At 40.3% G+C, this 16,831-nt stretch overlaps 1 protein-coding gene and 1 non-coding gene across 2 annotated transcripts in view; one reads left to right on the forward strand and one right to left on the reverse strand.

Moving 5' to 3' along the window:
- Window positions 1-16,831, forward strand: part of YWHAE (tyrosine 3-monooxygenase/tryptophan 5-monooxygenase activation protein epsilon) — a 47,904-nt gene continuing 31,073 nt past the window's right edge. Inside the window, exon 1 of the mRNA XM_045526188.1 lies at window positions 1-326. Coding sequence (XP_045382144.1) covers window positions 263-326 — 64 coding nt within the window. The 5' untranslated portion in view covers window positions 1-262. The remainder of the gene's footprint in view (window positions 327-16,831) is intronic.
- LOC123621407 lies at window positions 12,875-13,009 on the reverse strand. The gene has a single exon (XR_006729135.1). It is a non-coding gene; the product is annotated as a small nucleolar RNA SNORA48 (small nucleolar RNA).

Genomic DNA, 16,831 nt, shown 5'->3' on the forward strand with positions numbered 1-16,831 from the left:
TCGGGCGCCTGCTGAACCGAGGGAGGAGGGGCCTCTTCCTGGTTCCAGCCTCTTCGGGCGCCGAGCTCCAGGACCCGCCCCCCGCGCCAGTTGCCAGGGAGCGGTTGCCATAGAGCTGAGCAGTTGTCCGCGTGCGCAGGCGGAAGTCCCGGATTGAGGCGCCGCCATTTTTGCTGCCCGGACGCGGAGCGAGAGGCTGAGAGAGTCGGAGACGCTATCCGCTTCCATCCGTCGCGCAGACCCTGCCGGAGCCGCTGCCGCTATGGATGATCGGGAGGATCTGGTGTACCAGGCGAAGCTGGCCGAGCAGGCTGAGCGATACGACGGTGAGTTGGGGGGGCAACGGGGGTCTGGAATTCTCGGACCCTCTGCCGCCGCCCACAGAGGCCGGGAACGGGAGACAAAATGGCGGCATCGTCTCCGAGCCTGGCCCGGGGACTTGGATTGGGGAAGCAGAAAATGGCCTGTGAGCTCCTGGAGCGATGGGAGGCTCCAGGCCCAGGAATTTGACCCCATTGCTGTCCTTAGCTGCAGACACTCGCTAGCCAGGAGGCGAAGGCGATAGGGTGGAGGAGTTGGTTGTAAAATGGCGGCTGGGGGGGAGGGCGAGTCCCGGGGCGGGGGAGGGGGAGGAGATGGCGGGTGCTGTCTCCGGGTGAACAATCCCCAGGGGAGCTACTGGGACAGTCTTGGGACATGGAGAGCAGTTGGGTGGGTGAAGGGCTAAGAAACACCCCCCACATGGTAGAAAGTGAAGACTGGGAGGTGTATCGCGGGCGCCTTTCAGGGAAATATGGCGGGTGGGGGCGGTGGCTTTTCCCCGGAGGCCCAGTGTGGGGCGGCGGCTGTGGAGTCTCACAAAGGAGAACACCAGCAAGCGGAGGGCTTTGGGCTTGTGGTGGGGGGCCGTCTGGGGGATGGTGGGGGAAGGGGAGAGGGAATCACTGCAGTTCATCTTTGGGCGGAGGCAAGCTGAGATGCTGCGATCGGGTTTCTTTCCCTTGGGCCGGCACACCTTGTAGTGAGGATTTCTGGGCTTTTCAAGCTCGCCTTTTTCTGGGAAGGTCCAGAAAAACCTCACTCACGCTCCCTTTCCTCGGCCTTATCCCAGAGAGCTCGAAGTTCCTGTAGTCTTTTTCTGGCTACATAAGCAGTGGGTTCTGGTGGATAGTACGTTGAACAGGAGACAAGGGGACCATGATTCTTAGTTTTAGCGTTTGCAGTGGCCGTGCCTCAGCCTACCAGTTTGTAAAAATGATGACTTTCCTGTTTGCATGTACCATCTTGACTAATAGAAAAAGACCTGTTGAAGATTAAAGTTATTTCCAATAGTGTTTAGTTAAGTGTATTTTGGTTGACTGCCTAGCCTTGGAATGCGTGTTCGTACTTTGTTGGGGATCTTAACCTATTCCAGGCACTCAGCTGAGGCTTGGATTCTCGGATTATGAATGTAGGAGATCCTGTTTTCTTTTTTGCATTTTATAAATGGTTTTATATACAAATTTTAGTTGTTGCTCTTTGTTCATTGCTCCATTGCCCTTAAAGGTTCTTCAGTCATCTTCCAGAACTTTATTGAAATATCCATTGTCTCTGTCTAGTCAGTCCCTGGCAGTTTACTTTTTAATCCTCTTTCCTCCACATTTTGGACCTATGTGCCTGAGTTACCCTCACATTTATACTACTGTAGTATTCTAAGAATGAAAAATCATAGATGTGGTTCCTGTAGCTTTAATCTTTTGTGGAGTCAGGTAGGGTGGGATAAGACAGGGTGGGAGTCAAGTGCCATTGGACCTTAGATTTTTCTTAATTAAGCCATTTATATTTAAAAATGTTATATAGGGCCCTTGCTTTCCTTGAAATGCTAGTTTGGTCATGTGAATAACCTCAGGGCTAGTCCCAGTGTATCATCAGAAATTAGATTTTAGGAATTTGAATATTATGAAAAAAGACCTCTAGAACTCAAATGTAGGGAAGATACTGAACTAAATTTCGTCTTGTAAATTCTTAAATTGCTATTTGTATTGAACAAGGTCCCCTTTGGGAGGGGGAGGGGAATAATATGGGGAAGTACAGCTCAAGGTCAGCTTTGTCTTTATTTGAGTGTTTGAAAATCAAACAAATGTAGGTGTGCTTGTAATGGAAATCTCTCCCCCTCCCTTGTGCCCCAAATAGGTTCCCCTCTTAATCTGGAGCCCTTGGGAGTAAACAAATTATTATTTGAATGCTTTCTGTTTTGTGGGGATTTAGGCTCTGAGTAAACTTGCGGTGATAATCAAAAAGGATGTGAGGGAAGGTCTTTTATTTTTAAATTCATTTTTAAAATCGATTTGGAAGCTTATGATTGTAGCTTCCAAGTAAATGACAGGTTAGTGATAACCATGTTTTGGGTTCCAGTGCTGAGGATTTTTGACCAAAGCAAAGCTCTTATTGGTTATTGAATGTAGAACTCTTTACATAGAACCGCGTCATTGCAGTTTTTAATGTTGGATGTCTGCTTCAGGATCTAAGGGGGAAGGAAATAGGATCTACCAGGTGAGGAGGTACTTCTATGACTGTTGGGGCATAAGGTGGGGATTCAGTGGAGAGGGAGAGGAGGAGTCATCCTGAATCAGCTTCTGTGTCCACTCCTCTTTTGAGTCCAGTAATTCAGCTTTGTTTGTGGTGACAAAAAGTGATCCCATAGTTCTAGTCACCAAATAAAATTTATGAGGTGTAGGAAGTGGAAGAAGGTGAGAGTGCATTGGCATGATTTGTTTTTTGGGCACTTGGATATAAATGTTGGCTTCCCAGCTGCCCTTTCTCTTTTCTCTGTTCTACTACAGTAGGATTATCTTTTATTTTGCATGCTGTGATGAACCTAGTTCCTAGACTTGTTTGTAACCTCATTTAACTCTATCCTGGGGGATTGGAATCAATTTATTTGGATTATTTAATGGTACTGGAGAAAGAGCTAATCTGTTTCAGGAAAAGGACAATTTTGGCTTGCAAATAGGAAATATTGAAGTTTGGGGCTGGGCCTTGAAGATTAAATCTAGCATCTCATCACTTTTAACAAGCCAGTAGTCTAAGGAATTGTTTTTATATTATTTGTAGCCATATTAATCAAGTCCATCATCTCTTAGTGTTCCTGAACGAAATCTTACTGCCCTGTATTTAGGGATTTGTCCAGAAAAGTGGGGAATATAGATGGGGAAAATGAATACTTTCCCCATTTTTTGGGGTAGCAGAGGGGCAACATAAAGTACATTTGGGCTTGTGGGGTGGTTGCTGGTTTTGTCCTTTCCTAATCTTTCTTCTTGGCTTCTTGGGAGGTGGGGATGAAGTTTTGATGGTCTCTTTTGGTTCACTCTGTGAATGCATTAACACCAGGAATGCATCTCTTCTCAGTCACTTGAGAGTGGTCCTTTTAAAACACCAGAGCTTCGCATCTAGCTCACCGAATTAATTCCTTAATACTTGTCTTGTTAGGAAAAAAATAGGTAATAGTAAATTAACTTTGATGCATTTAAAAGCATTCGGATTACCTACCAATTCTTTGATTATAGGCCTGAATAAATTTTATTTTTCTCTGACCTAAATGCATAAATAAAATTGAGTAATAAGATGTTAAAAAGCTCTTCTGGAGGTAGCTTTTAGCCTATATTTGAAGCAGATGCTCTTTTTTTATTTTTTATTTTTGAGACAGAGTCTCACTCTGTTGCCTGGGCTAGGGTGCCTAGCTGTGGCGTCAGCCTGACTCACAGCAACCTCAAACTCCTGGGCTCAGGCAATCCTCCTGCCTCAGCCTCCCGAGAAGCTGGGACTACAGGCATGTGCCACCATGCCTGGCTAATTTTTTCTATATATTTTTAGTTGTCCAGCTAATTTGTTTCTTTTTCTTTTTTTTTTTTTTTTTTTTAGTAGAGACTGGGGTCTCGCTCTTGATTAGGCTGGTCTCAAACGCCTGAGCTCAAAGGATCCGCCCACCTCGGCCTCACAGAGTGCTAGGATTACAGGTTTGAGCCACGTCCGGCTGAAGCAGATGCTCTTTTGAGTATACTTTAAACTTTTATACAGTATTGGGCATACTCTGTTCTTACACAACTTTGGGATACAATAAAATCATGAATCACTGCAATTTGAGGTGACAGGTAAACTCTTACTACTGTAGATGTTCCTAGGAACCTTTTTCACCTTTATATGAAAAGGTCTCAACTTGAACTCTATGGTATAGGAAAGAATAGTCATGACAAGTATTAAAATGGAGCAAATTTTGAAGTCAGTAAGTACAAGCAGACATATTGAAAGTTCATACAAACAGGCTTTTCATAATTGTTTTATAGTTTGGTTGAGGGAATAGGAAGTATTTTCAAAATTTCTTGGCATTACCCTGGTATATCAAGTGAAATTGCAGCCTGGTAGATTAATGTATCTAATTTTACAAGTGCGTTTTAAATACTTTAAGAAGGTGATCTGAAAGCATGATTTTTTTTTTTTTAATGGAAAGTTTCAAGGTTGATTTTTTTGCAGGAATTTTTTTTACCTTGTATTTCAAGAAAACTTTACATGTATGTATATAAACAGTAATGGCAGGCATAGGGTGAAAGCTAAATTTTTAAGCTTTGTATTATACATATTTATATATTACAACATTTATATAGAGCTTCACAATTCACAGAACACTTTTCCAAGAATTTTTACTTAATTGGCCGGGCGTGGGTGGATCACTCGAGGTCAGGAGTTCGAGACCAGCCTGAGCAATAGTGAGACCCCGTCTCTACTAAAGAATAGAAATTATCTGGCCAACTAAAAATATATATAGAAAAAAATTAGCCGGGCATGGTGGCGCATGCCTGTAGTCCCAGCTACTTGGGAGGCTGAGGCAGTAGAATCGCTTAAGCCCGGGAGTTTGATGTTGCTGTGAACTAGGCTGACGCCACGGCACTCACTCTAGCCTGGGCAACAGAGCGAGACTCTGTCTCAAAAAAAAAAAAAAAAGAATTTTTACTTGATTTGTATAATAAGATTGAAGTAGGTAGAGTGTTGCTTCCATTTTATGGTTCAAGAATGTGAATTTGAGAAGGTACAGTGATTTTTCTATGATCACATGACTAGTCACCTATTAAATGATAAAGTCAGAACTTATCTGTCTGCTGACCTTTAGACCAGTGCTTTCTCTCCTTTGCCATTCACAGAAGACCTGTGTAACTAAATAAAGTGGTGCCTTTTGGGTGTGTGGGGAGTAAGAATAGGTATACTCGTTCCCTTAGCAGTTGCTTCACATAATATCTTGATGTTTATGATGAATAATCTATTGTGAATTGTAGATAAAATATCTTCTCACTTTTTTTAAAGAAAGCTGGTGCTTTCATTCAAAAACAAAATCCCATTTAAAGGCACAAGAAATGAAGTTAAATTGGAATTTTAGGCAATCTCACAATGTGTGTTCACATACAGGTTTTTGCTTAACCATGGTTTATAATAATGTCTGTACTGGGATATGGCTGATGCCATGCGTTTCTGTAAAATACTTTTTTCAAATTTTTTTCAAATGCTCCCCCCCTCACTTTTGTCTTAACAAAACTGTTAATGATGTAGTCATAAAACTTTTGCGGGGGCAGGGGGGCAAAGCTTGGCAAATGATTCACAGATGTTGCTCCACATAGTTGCTTAGATGGATGTCAAATGGAATCCATTAAGGCAGCAGTCCCTAACCTTTTTGGCATCAGGGACCGGGACTGGTTTCATGGAAGACAGTTTTTCCACAGGGGGTTCAAGGGTGATTTCAGGATGATTCAAGTGCATAACATTTATTGTGCAGTCAGACCTCTCTGCTAATGATAATGTGTATTTGCTAGCATCACTGCCTCAGGTCCACCTCACATCATCAGGCATTAGATTATTATGAGGCATGCGCAATCTAGATCCCTCACAAGCTTAGGGTTCTCGATCCTATGAGAATCTAATGCTGCTGCTGGTCTGACTGGGGGCAGAGCTCAAGTGGTGATGTGAGTGATGGGGAGTGGCTGTAAATACAGATGAAGCTTCTTCCCTTGCTTGCCTGCTGCTCACCTCCTGCTGTGTGACCTACTTCCTAACTGGCTATGGCCTTGGGGGACGGGTGCGGGGCGGGGGTTGAGGGCTGCAGCATTAAGGGATAGTGAGGAGCAGCAACAAAAAGTAGTTCTTTTTACTGTTTTTGAAATGGTCAGTTAGCAGTTTGATACAGTTTAAATACTGATACATCCAAATTGACAAATTAGGTTACCATTGTAACTTTATGGTTTGAGCTCATTAACTAAATGTCCATGCTAGTCACGGCCCTAGGAATGATTTCAGAAGTTCATTGAAATTTACTAGATTGTAGCAAGTAATAATAAAGGGTCATCATAATTTATCATCCAAATGAGGATACCTTGAAAAAATGTACCAATTCATAATCAAGCTGGAACAGCAGGCATAAATGGGATTGTCCTGGGCTACAAACTTGCCCTATAGTTATTCTACTTAAGACCATTTGTTACTAGTGTTTTCTCATTTAGATTCATAAAAAAGTTTCCTAAACTTTATCCATCCCTCTAACACAGAAATATCTTAAATCTAATCCCTAGAAGATTGGTTTTCTTCTCTCTCAAATGAAGTTAGCATTTGGCAGAACATAAGATTAATCAAAGGAGAAGTATGATACTTCGTCCTTTTCCATAGTATGCAAAACATTTCCTCCTCCCAGCCCCCTTCTCCCCAAAATTGAATGGGAAAAGTCAAAGATACTGTGGTTGCTGAAAAATAGAGCTTGCTGATATACCAACTACTCAATCTGACTGATAGTGTCAAAGCCAAGTGTGTTGATTTTGCTGTGTCTTCCTTGAGTTAATTCCATGTTTAAAAATGTGGTAGACTTGGGTGTTCCCAACAGTGTCCTAAGCTCACAATTTTCCCCCACATGAATTAAAAAAAATTTTTTTTTTTTTTTTACCATTTAACTTTTTTTCTTTCTTTTTTTTTTTTTTTGAGATGGGGTCTTGCTCTGTTGCCTGGGCTGGAGTACAGTGGCATGATTATAGCTCACTGCAGCCTTGAACTCCTGGGCTTTAGTGTCCTCCTGCCTCAGCTTCCCAAGTATCTAGGGACTACAGGTGTGCACCAACATGCCCTGCTAATCCCCATATAAAATTTTTTTGAGATGGGGTCTCCCCCTGTCGCTTGGGCTACAGTGCAGTGGTGCCATCACTCACTGTACAGCCTCAAATTCCTGGGCTCAAGCAATATTCCTGCTTTAGCCTCCCAAGTAGCTAGTACTACAGGTGTGGTTCATGCCCAGCCCACACATAAATTTTTAAAATCTCACCCACACCTTGTTATGACTGTTCTGTGTAGAACACTGAATCCTGTATACCTAAAAAAACATGACCATGATCTTGGTTTATCTTTTTTGAAATTTAATCTTGAATTTATTGCCCTTCTGATGATCTGTCGCAGTAGCTGAGCAGATCTGTCATTGGTAGGCTTGATTTGTGATCAGTACAGGATATTATGTAGCTAAAGCAATATGAAATGTGTTCATTTATATCTAAAATCGAAGGAGAAGAGTTATGACATTATTTCATACTTTGGCAGATGTGGTGTATCTGCTACCACAGAATTCTTAGGAATCAGTGAGTTCCTCATGTATAGAATGGGGATTAATGATGTCTTTCTTGCCTGTTAATTGCAGTGTTACGAAATTGTGGGCTTTTGTAAGTTGCAGAGTCTACTATTCGTCAGTATTATTTGTTGCAAAACATTCTTACCCAGTGTGAAAAGTCAAATAGTTCTTTATGCTGCTGATCTACTAGGCTCATATTAAGAGAAGATAACCTACCTTTTTGAGTTATTCTTAGCAAGTGTACTCTTCTGGGCTTAGTCCTTAAGTAACACCTACACAAATAGTCTCAGAAAAATCCTTAATCTTAATATCTGAAGATTTGCATATCTAGAAAGTGAAGGTTGTCTAAATTATTTATTCCCAAGCAATACTTTTGTCATGTTGAGCTGGTATGTAATTATTTTGGCATTAATTTCAGAGTAATAATTGAGACTGTTTCTCCTTAGCAACTGTAACACTTTTTGTTTGTGGATTTGGGATGAAATTTCCCTAGTATGAAAACGGAAATCAGTGTTAAAATATTTGCATATTAGCTGTCTCAGATTACTGTGAAAATAATGATATTACATGTGATCAGTTTTGTGAAATGTGATCCTAAAGGCTTAGGCTAAGCCTTGGGCAGTGAATGGGTTCTGATCAACAGAAAGCTATTAATTAATACTGGTGGCTAGTCTTTTGAGGACTTTGTAGGACCTTGGAATAGTTGTTGTGATCAACTTTGTGTTGAAATGTTAAGTGTTACAGTTAAGGATTTGTGGGATTAATGAATTATATTTGATCATAATATGGTAAAACATAAATTAGGTGGTAAAAATTTATTACAGGATTACCATGGAATTTTCAAGAACATTGTGTGTTCTTTGACCAGAGAATATCATCACTATCATGACAGTTAAAGCTTTGTAGGTTTTTCAAAAGGCGTTCATTCATGAATATGAAATAGTCTATGTAAAGTCTACTACTTTTAAAAATGTTAAAGTATACTGTAAAAGTGCTGAAATTTTGATGAGGGATTCTTGGCTCATGAAAGACTTCAGAAAACAAGTCAGATTAATAAATCTGAATGTGTAGTATAATCCTACTAAACTATCAGTGCAAGGGTTATTTCTGGTCATTTTCTTCCTGAGTATTTCAAAACAGAATTTAAAGATTTTTTGTTTTAATGTTGCTTCTAATTCTATAAAAATTGTGTAAAGAGATTTAGACTTTGAGCTTGCTCTTTTTCCCTACTTCAGTGTTTTAGGTCACTTATCTCTCTGGCCTCTCTCTTATTTTCCACCTCTGCTTTCACTGGAGCTTCACTTTTTTGGTTTTACTACAGCCAAACACATTTGACTGCCTGAGGAAGTATCCCTTTAAATTCAGAAAGGAGAAATCTGTTTTGGTGGAGTAAGAGGTAATCCTCCCATCCCCCATATTGAGACTGATGGGAGAAACTCCTTTCTGCAGTTAAAATTGTAGAATCTGGGTAAAAGATTGTCGATTTTTTTTTTTAATGTAGCAGCCCCTAATTGGGAAAGAGATTCTAAAGTTCTTTTAGAAGGCTGAACAATTTGTGTTTTCCTCTTGGTGGGGAATGTGTGAGTTAATTTTCGAGGGAGGACAAGCTCCTTTGTTTATATTGGTACATGAGAAAGAAAAATTGTACATACTTGAGTACTAAGATTATTGTGTTTTGGGCTGGGCGAGGTGGCTCATGCGTGTAATCGTAGCACTCTGGGAGGCTGGGCCGGAGGATCGCTTGAGTTTGGGAGTTTGAGACCAGTCTGAGCAAGAGGAAGACCCCGTCTCTACTAAAAATAGAAAAAATTAGCTGGACATGGTGGCATGCACCTGGCCTGTAGTGCAGCTACTCTGGGAGGCTGAGGCAGGAGGATTGCTTGAGTGCAGGAGTTTGAGGTTGCTGTGAGCTAGGCTAATGCCAGGAGTGACACAGCAAGACTCTGTCTCAAAAAAAAAAAAATCATTTTGAAAAACCTTAATCTTCAAAGTATTAAAAGTAAGTTTTAAAATCATTTGGCACGTTTTATTGAGTGCCAGCTATGTACCAGGCACGGTTGTAGACACTCGGGATTCACCATTGAACAAAATAGACAAAACATCTCTTCAAGGAACTTATATTCTAGTGAATGTATAAATGCTTTCAGAATTATTATTCTGTTAGTGTGTGTAAGAGTTGATTCGAATTATTAACAACAATGGTGTCTCCTGTATGGAGGGTACTGTACCAGGTGTTGGTCTCTGTCCCATATTAAATAGAGACTGTAGAAAGCTGCTTACTTAATTCATTGGCTACTGGTGTAAAGTGGTACTAAGAAATTGAAAAACCTCTTGAAAAGAACTATTTTCATTGGCTGATAAGACCCTATAACAATAATATCGTCTATTTATTGACTGCTATGCTAAGTGCTTACCATTGTCTCAATCATCCAAGCAACCCCACAAGTAGGTTTCACCCATTTTACAGATAAGGATTAAGTACTTGAGGAAAGGGAACATCACTAGTATTCAGTCAAGTCTGTTTTCACAGAAAAGCTGATCGCCTTCTACTTCAGTATTCGTTGTTGTATGTAGACATCAGCTCAAACTGCTTGAGGCTCTATTTCTGTACCTTAGATTTTAATTTTATCATTTAAAAGTTACTTTGAACAGTCTTGGCTTAATTTTTCACTGTTACATTTCACATGAAGAAGACAGAATGGTATGTGGGTTGAGTACATTTTCCAGTGGACAGGCAACAAGAAGACATGATGGAACTAGCACTGGACCAGGAGTCATTAAATTTAGGAGGGGGTGGTCTGTCTATTCTAGGTTTTCTCTCTTGACCACTGTCCCTTTTAGACAGGTTACTTTGTTACAGGGCTTGTTTGATCACCTGTATAATGAGGGATTTTTTTTTCTTCTTCTTTTTTTTGAGACAGAGTCTCACTCTGTTGCCCAGGCTAGAGTGAGTGTTGTGGCGTCAGCCTAGCTCATAGCAACCTCGAACTCCTGGGCTCAAGTAATCCTCCTGCCTCAGTCTCCCGAGAAGCTGAGACTACAGGCATGTGTCACCATGCCCGGCTAATTTTTTTTTCTATATATATTTTTAGTTGGCCAGATAATTTATTTCTATTTTTAGTAGAGACGGAGTCTCGCTTTTGCTCAGGCTGGTCTCGAACTGCTGACCTCAAGCGATCCACCCACCTCGGCCTCCCAGAGGGCTAGGATTACAGGCGTAAGTTACCACGCCTGGCCCCCAGTTTTCTTTTCTCCATTTTAAAAGCTAAAAGAATTTGGGGACCTTAGTAGCTTTAGCAGTACATTTTACTGTGTATGACTTTGAAGACAGATTAGGAGAATGTTTGGTTTGCAACTATTTTAAAGACCCTCAGGTCAAGTCTGGATAGATCAGCAAGTAGACTTACTAATCAAGATGTAATTTAAATTTAAAGTATTAAAATATGTGTTTTCCTCTCATATCCTTACTCTTGACATCATTCAGGCATTTTAAACTTAGGGAATATGAAACTTCTGGGTGCTGCCTGCACCTCTAGTCCCAGCTACTTGGGAGGCTGAGATGGGAGGATTGTTTGAGACCAGGAGTAGAGTTCTAGACTGTAGGGTACTATGTTCACACCTGTAAATAAGCCACTGACTTCAGCATAGTGAAACTCCGTGTCTTAAAAAAAAAGAAAACATCTGAAATGGATTTTTAAAAAAATTTCTATGAAGCAGAGAAGAATTCTTTTTATTTATCCTTTATTTGGAGGACAGTCATTACTAAAAAGAGCTGATTAAGTTACATTAAAATAAACTTGAGCAACTTGTATATTTTTCACCTAAAATATTTATTCAGTATGTTTTTTGTATTTTTTCAATGTAGATGTACATATTCTGGAATATACTGGGAATAAAACACAAAATACTTGGTATTTTCTTTGTAGATAGTTTACCATTTCATTATGTTTATAGATAACATCTTTAAATCTGCCTGAATTTTGTAACATGGACTTTTTTTTACATCATGAATTGCTTGTGAATGTCTTTATTGGCTGTATAACATATCCAGTAATAAGCTATTTTGAGTTTTTGGCTAGTATATGTAACACTGCAATAAAATATTTATATCCAAAGTACAATTTTCTGTAATTTGAGTTATTTGCTCGAGAGAATTCTGAGAAGTGAGATTTACTATTCAAAAGCAAATGAACATAAGTCTTTTGACATGTATCATCTGTTTGCTTGCTTTCTTTCTCCCCCCGCCTCCCCCCCCCCAGCGTCTTGCTCTGTCACCCCAGCCTAGAGTGCAGTGGTATCGTCATAGCTCACTGCAGCCTCAAACTCCTGAGCAGCTAGAACTATAGGCAGGAACAACCATACCTGGCTAATTTTTCATTTTTTATACAGATGTTGTCTTGTTATGTTGCCCAGGTTGGTAAAGTCCTGGCCTCAAGCGGTCCTCCCACATAGCCTCCTGAAAAGCTCTGGGATTACAGGTGTGTGAGCCACCGTGCCAACTTTTTTTCTGAAAGGGTTTCATCAGTTGATAGTACCAGCAACTTAAGAATGTGCAGTGTAGACATTTTTTAGCTACAAAACTTGTACATTTAAATTTTTAAACTTTAAAATGTGAAATGCAATCTCTTCACTTCTGTTTTGATTATCTTACTACAAAAGATAAAATTAAAGGTAAAAACCAAACAGTACAACCATACCAAGTAAATAATGAAAACTGCATCCTGCCAAAAGCAACTATTAATAGTTTGAATCTCCTTTCAGAATTTTTTCTTTGCTCAAGTGCCTATGTGTGTTTAAGCGTAAAACATACCTTATGTATGTTGACTGCAGTATGCCATCAAAGTGTCACTTTACATAACATTGATAACAAATGCTAATTGTACCGTGAAACACCATTGCCTAAGAAAAATTTGGGTTTGGGAGATTTTGATATGAAAAAGTGTTTGCTGACATTCATTTGTATAAGTGATACATACTTAATGCTTCTTTCATAGAAATAACATGTTATTCAGTAACTTACCTTTTTCCCTTGTCAAAATGTGAATATAAGAAAAAATACTTTAGGGCTAGTGTGGTGGCTCATGCCTATAATCCCAGTGCTTTGGGAGGCTGAGGTAGGAGGATTGCTTGAGCCCCAGGAGTTCAAATCAAGGCTTTAGTGAGCTATGATGGCACCACTGCATTCTAGCCTGGGCAGCAGAGTGAGTTCCTGTCTCTCTTTTTTTTGTTTGTTTTTCTTTTTTTCTTCCTTCATGTGACCAGGGTATGAACCAGGCATAGGCACAGACCCAAAGCCAAGCTGGGATAAACAAGGGATTGCTTTGTTCCTGGCTGATATGAGATGGGCACCTCCAACCAGATGCCACTCTACCCAGGTTTGGGACATCCCTGTCTCTTTAAAGCAAAAATTGGACCATTATAGCCAGATTATCATGAAAACTTTACAAATGTTTGGTTTGTTTACCTAGGTCACCTTTAAACAAGAAAACCTTCCCAGGGAATTTTAATATATAGCCAGGGTCAAGAACCACTGGAATTGTTTGTCAAATATCTGACTGAATTAGAATCACTTGGGTGCGTATTAAAATTTGGACTTTTGGTCTGCACTCCAAATTTAACGGATATCTATGGGTATGCAGCTGGTTCAACCAGATGACCTTTTTTTTTTTTTTTTTTTTTTTTGAGACAGAGTCTTGCCCTGTTGCCCGGGCTAGAGTGCCATGGTGTCAGCCTAGCTCACAGCAACCTCAGACTCCTGGGCTTAACCAATCCTTCTGCCTCAGCCTCCCGAGTAGCTGGGACTACAGGCATGCGCCACCATGTCCGGCTAATTTTTTCTATATATATTTTAGTTGGCCAGCTAATGTGTTTCTATTTTTAGTAGAGACGGGGTCTCGCTCTTGCTCAGGCTGGTCTCGAACTCCTGACCTCGAGCGATCCACCTGCCTCGGCCTCCCAGAGTGCTAGGATTACAGGTGTGAGCCACCGCACCCGGCCCAGATGACCTTAAAGCTCCCTTCTAGAGCTTGTGTCAGCAATTTTTTTCAGCAGATAACATACTGCCAGAAATCTTGAGTTTGAGGTTATTGGAGGGTATATGGCAATAATGCATAGCTTTTTTTCTGTTAAAGTTTTTTGATGGTTATATTTGTGTGACTGTATTTGCCCAAGTGCAGTAGGGGTTACTACTGCCTTGCAGGTGATGAAATATTTAACATAACTTTATTTTTTAATTGTTATTTTATTTTTGTAGAGACAGGTTCTTGCAGTGTTCCAAACTCAAGTAATCCTCCGTCTCAGCCTTCTAAAGTGCTGAGATTACAGGTATGAGCCACTGTGCTCGGCCTTAACATAATTTTAGATTTAAAGTTCTAATCTATAAATGCTAATCAAATTTAACCTGACTTTTTTTTTTAAGATACTGTGTCTCACTGTGTTGCCAGGCTGGAGTCCACTGGCGCTATTATAGCTCACTGTAAACCTCGAATTCAGACTGATCCTCTTGAGTAGCTGGAACTACAGGCCAACACCACCACACCTGGCTAATTTTTGTTATTTTTTTTTCTAGAGATGGGATCTCCCTGTGTTGCCCAGGTTGGTCTTAAACTCCTGGGCTCAAGTGATCCTCCTGCCTCAGCCTCCCAAAGTGCTGAGATTACAGGCATGGGCCACTGTGCCTGGTTTAATCTGAGTTTTAAAATATAAGTTAGCTATCTTGTTTTAGGGTTACACTATATGTCTTATAGACTTAGTGTTTCTTCCCTTCATTCGCTATAGCTTCGTAGCTTGTTGATATCCTTCACTCTTCCTGTGTCTGCCTGTGTACTTTTGTGTTACATTATGATTAGTTGGTAGTTAGGAATTCCCCTCCCCTCTTCAAATGCATTCCTAAGAATTTCTCCTTGTTGGGCATTTTAATCAATAGGTATTTATTTAGCATGTCTTGGGAACAACTTTACCCTCGTGAATAATAAAATAATTTCTTAAGGTACCTACCGTAGTGCTGGGTGCAGTAGCTCATGAAAAAAATATACCTACTGTGGAGGAGTTTACAGTCTAATTAGAATTGTGACTAAAACCAAGAATCGGCCGGGCGCGGTGGCTCACGCCTGTAATCCTAGCACTCTGGGAGGCCTAGGCGGGTGGATCGCTCGAGGTCAGGAATTCGAGACCAGCCTGAGCGAGACCCCGTCTCTACTAAAAATAGAAAGAAATGATCTGGCCAACTAAAAATATATATAGAAAAAAAAAAATTAGCCGGGCATGGTGGCACATGCCTGTAGTCCCAGCTACTCGGGAGGCTGAGGCAGTAGGATCACTTAAGCCCAGGAGTTTGAGGTTGGTGTGAGCTAGGCTGATGCCACGGCACTCACTCTAGCTAGGGCAACAAAGTGACACTCTGTCTCAAAAAATAAAATAAAATAAAAACAAGAATGATAATTGCCAACTTCTATGATGTAGGAATTTTAGAGAAGGAGAACACAAGGGCATTGTAGACTATAGTTGTCTGGGAACACTTGAATAGTAGATGAGACATTCATTGGAATGGGTAAGATTTGGATGGTGGGAGAGGTAGGTTCTTTTGGATATGTTGTTAAAGGCATAGATATGGGATTAAGCATATGAGACATAAGAATGAAATATCTGTTTTAGAAAACCTGGAGCCAGATTATACAAAAGGCTTTATTAGACTTAGATTCTAAGTTTTGTGTTCTTTATTTAGCTCTTCACTGCATCAAGTACATTAATGCCCGTAAGTGCTTACATCCATCTAGATTCCTGTTTTGTTTTTTAATCTTGAAAGTCAAGCAAGCAAAGAAAAGGAATTAAACATATGATTGATTAGATTCATGTTATATGTCAGGCAATTTACTGTGCAGTTTCATTTGAGCTCTCATAACCCAGTGAGGGGTGGGTAGTATTCTCCATGTTATAGATGAGGAAACAAGCTCATAGAGGTTAAGTGACGTAGTTGAGGTCATATAGCGTGTAAATGAACAATTAGGCCAGAATGAAAATCTAGTCTCAGTCTTTTTCTGGCTATAGAGGTGGTGTTTTTGCCGGGTGCGGTGGCTCACACCTGTAATCCTAGCACTCTGGGAGGCCGAGGCGGGCGGATCATTTGAGCTCAGGAGTTTGAGACCAACCTGAGCAAGAGCAAGACCCTGTGTCTACCAAAAATAGAAAGAAATTAGCTGGACAACTAAAAATATATAGAAAACTTAGCTGGGCATGGTGATGCATGCCAGTAGTCCCAGCTACTCAGGAGGCTGAGGCAGTAGGATTGCTTGAGCCCAGGAGTTTGAGGTTGCTGTGAGCTAGGCTGACGCCATGGAACTCTAGCCCGGGCAACAGAGTGAAACTCTGTCTCAAAAAAAAAAAAAAAAGAAAGAAAGAAAAAGAGGTGGTGTTTTTTGTGCTGTGGTATTATCTTCCCATGCTGTGCTTCCCAGAGTGTGTGTCATTTGGTCTAACAAATATGAGTGCAAGTGGTGTGTAGATATTACAAGAATAGTGAAAGTGTGAGTGGATTAGAATAGGACCTCTTCAGAGATGCCTCCCAGGCTTTCCATTATTTTTTGTTTACAGCATCCTGTGTCATCTTTTTCTTTTTTCTTTTTTTTTTTCCTATAGCATATACAGACTTGGACATCCTGTGTCTTCAATAGTATTCAAGACAAAGTAATTTACATGTCACTTTATTACTCCTGTTCACTTTAAACAACTTTAAATCTTTGCTTAAAGCAAAACAAATCCCAAGAGAGTGGTTCCTAAATCTTGTCCAGCTATTTACCTCAAATTATTCCTTTATAACTGTTTGTAACACCCGCTGGGATACATCTCATGATATTTTGCTGGTTTTAATTAAATACAAGTAGTGATTACTACTGTAGCGTTTTTATCTCCCTAAATGTATGTGATGCAGGACTCAAGGCTACACATCTCAAGATTTTTATTGTATTCTTAGATTCTTTCCATGTTAGTTAGAATTAGTTAAGAATTCTTATGAGTTGGACTAAAATTAGAATTAGGTAAGAGTGTTTTTCATGAATTATAGTTTTGAGTAATGTAAAATCTTGAGTGTGTCTTAGCATTCCATAGAGCTCTTAAGTGATTTGGAAGCACACGCACATGAGTGTACAAATAGTTAACCTGAACGTGATGACATCACAGACTTAGTGCAGGCTTAAGGAGTGGATTCACTTT

Source organism: Lemur catta, chromosome 15, assembly GCF_020740605.2.
Source record: "Lemur catta isolate mLemCat1 chromosome 15, mLemCat1.pri, whole genome shotgun sequence".
In the NCBI taxonomy this organism is placed as follows: Eukaryota; Metazoa; Chordata; class Mammalia; order Primates; family Lemuridae; genus Lemur; species Lemur catta.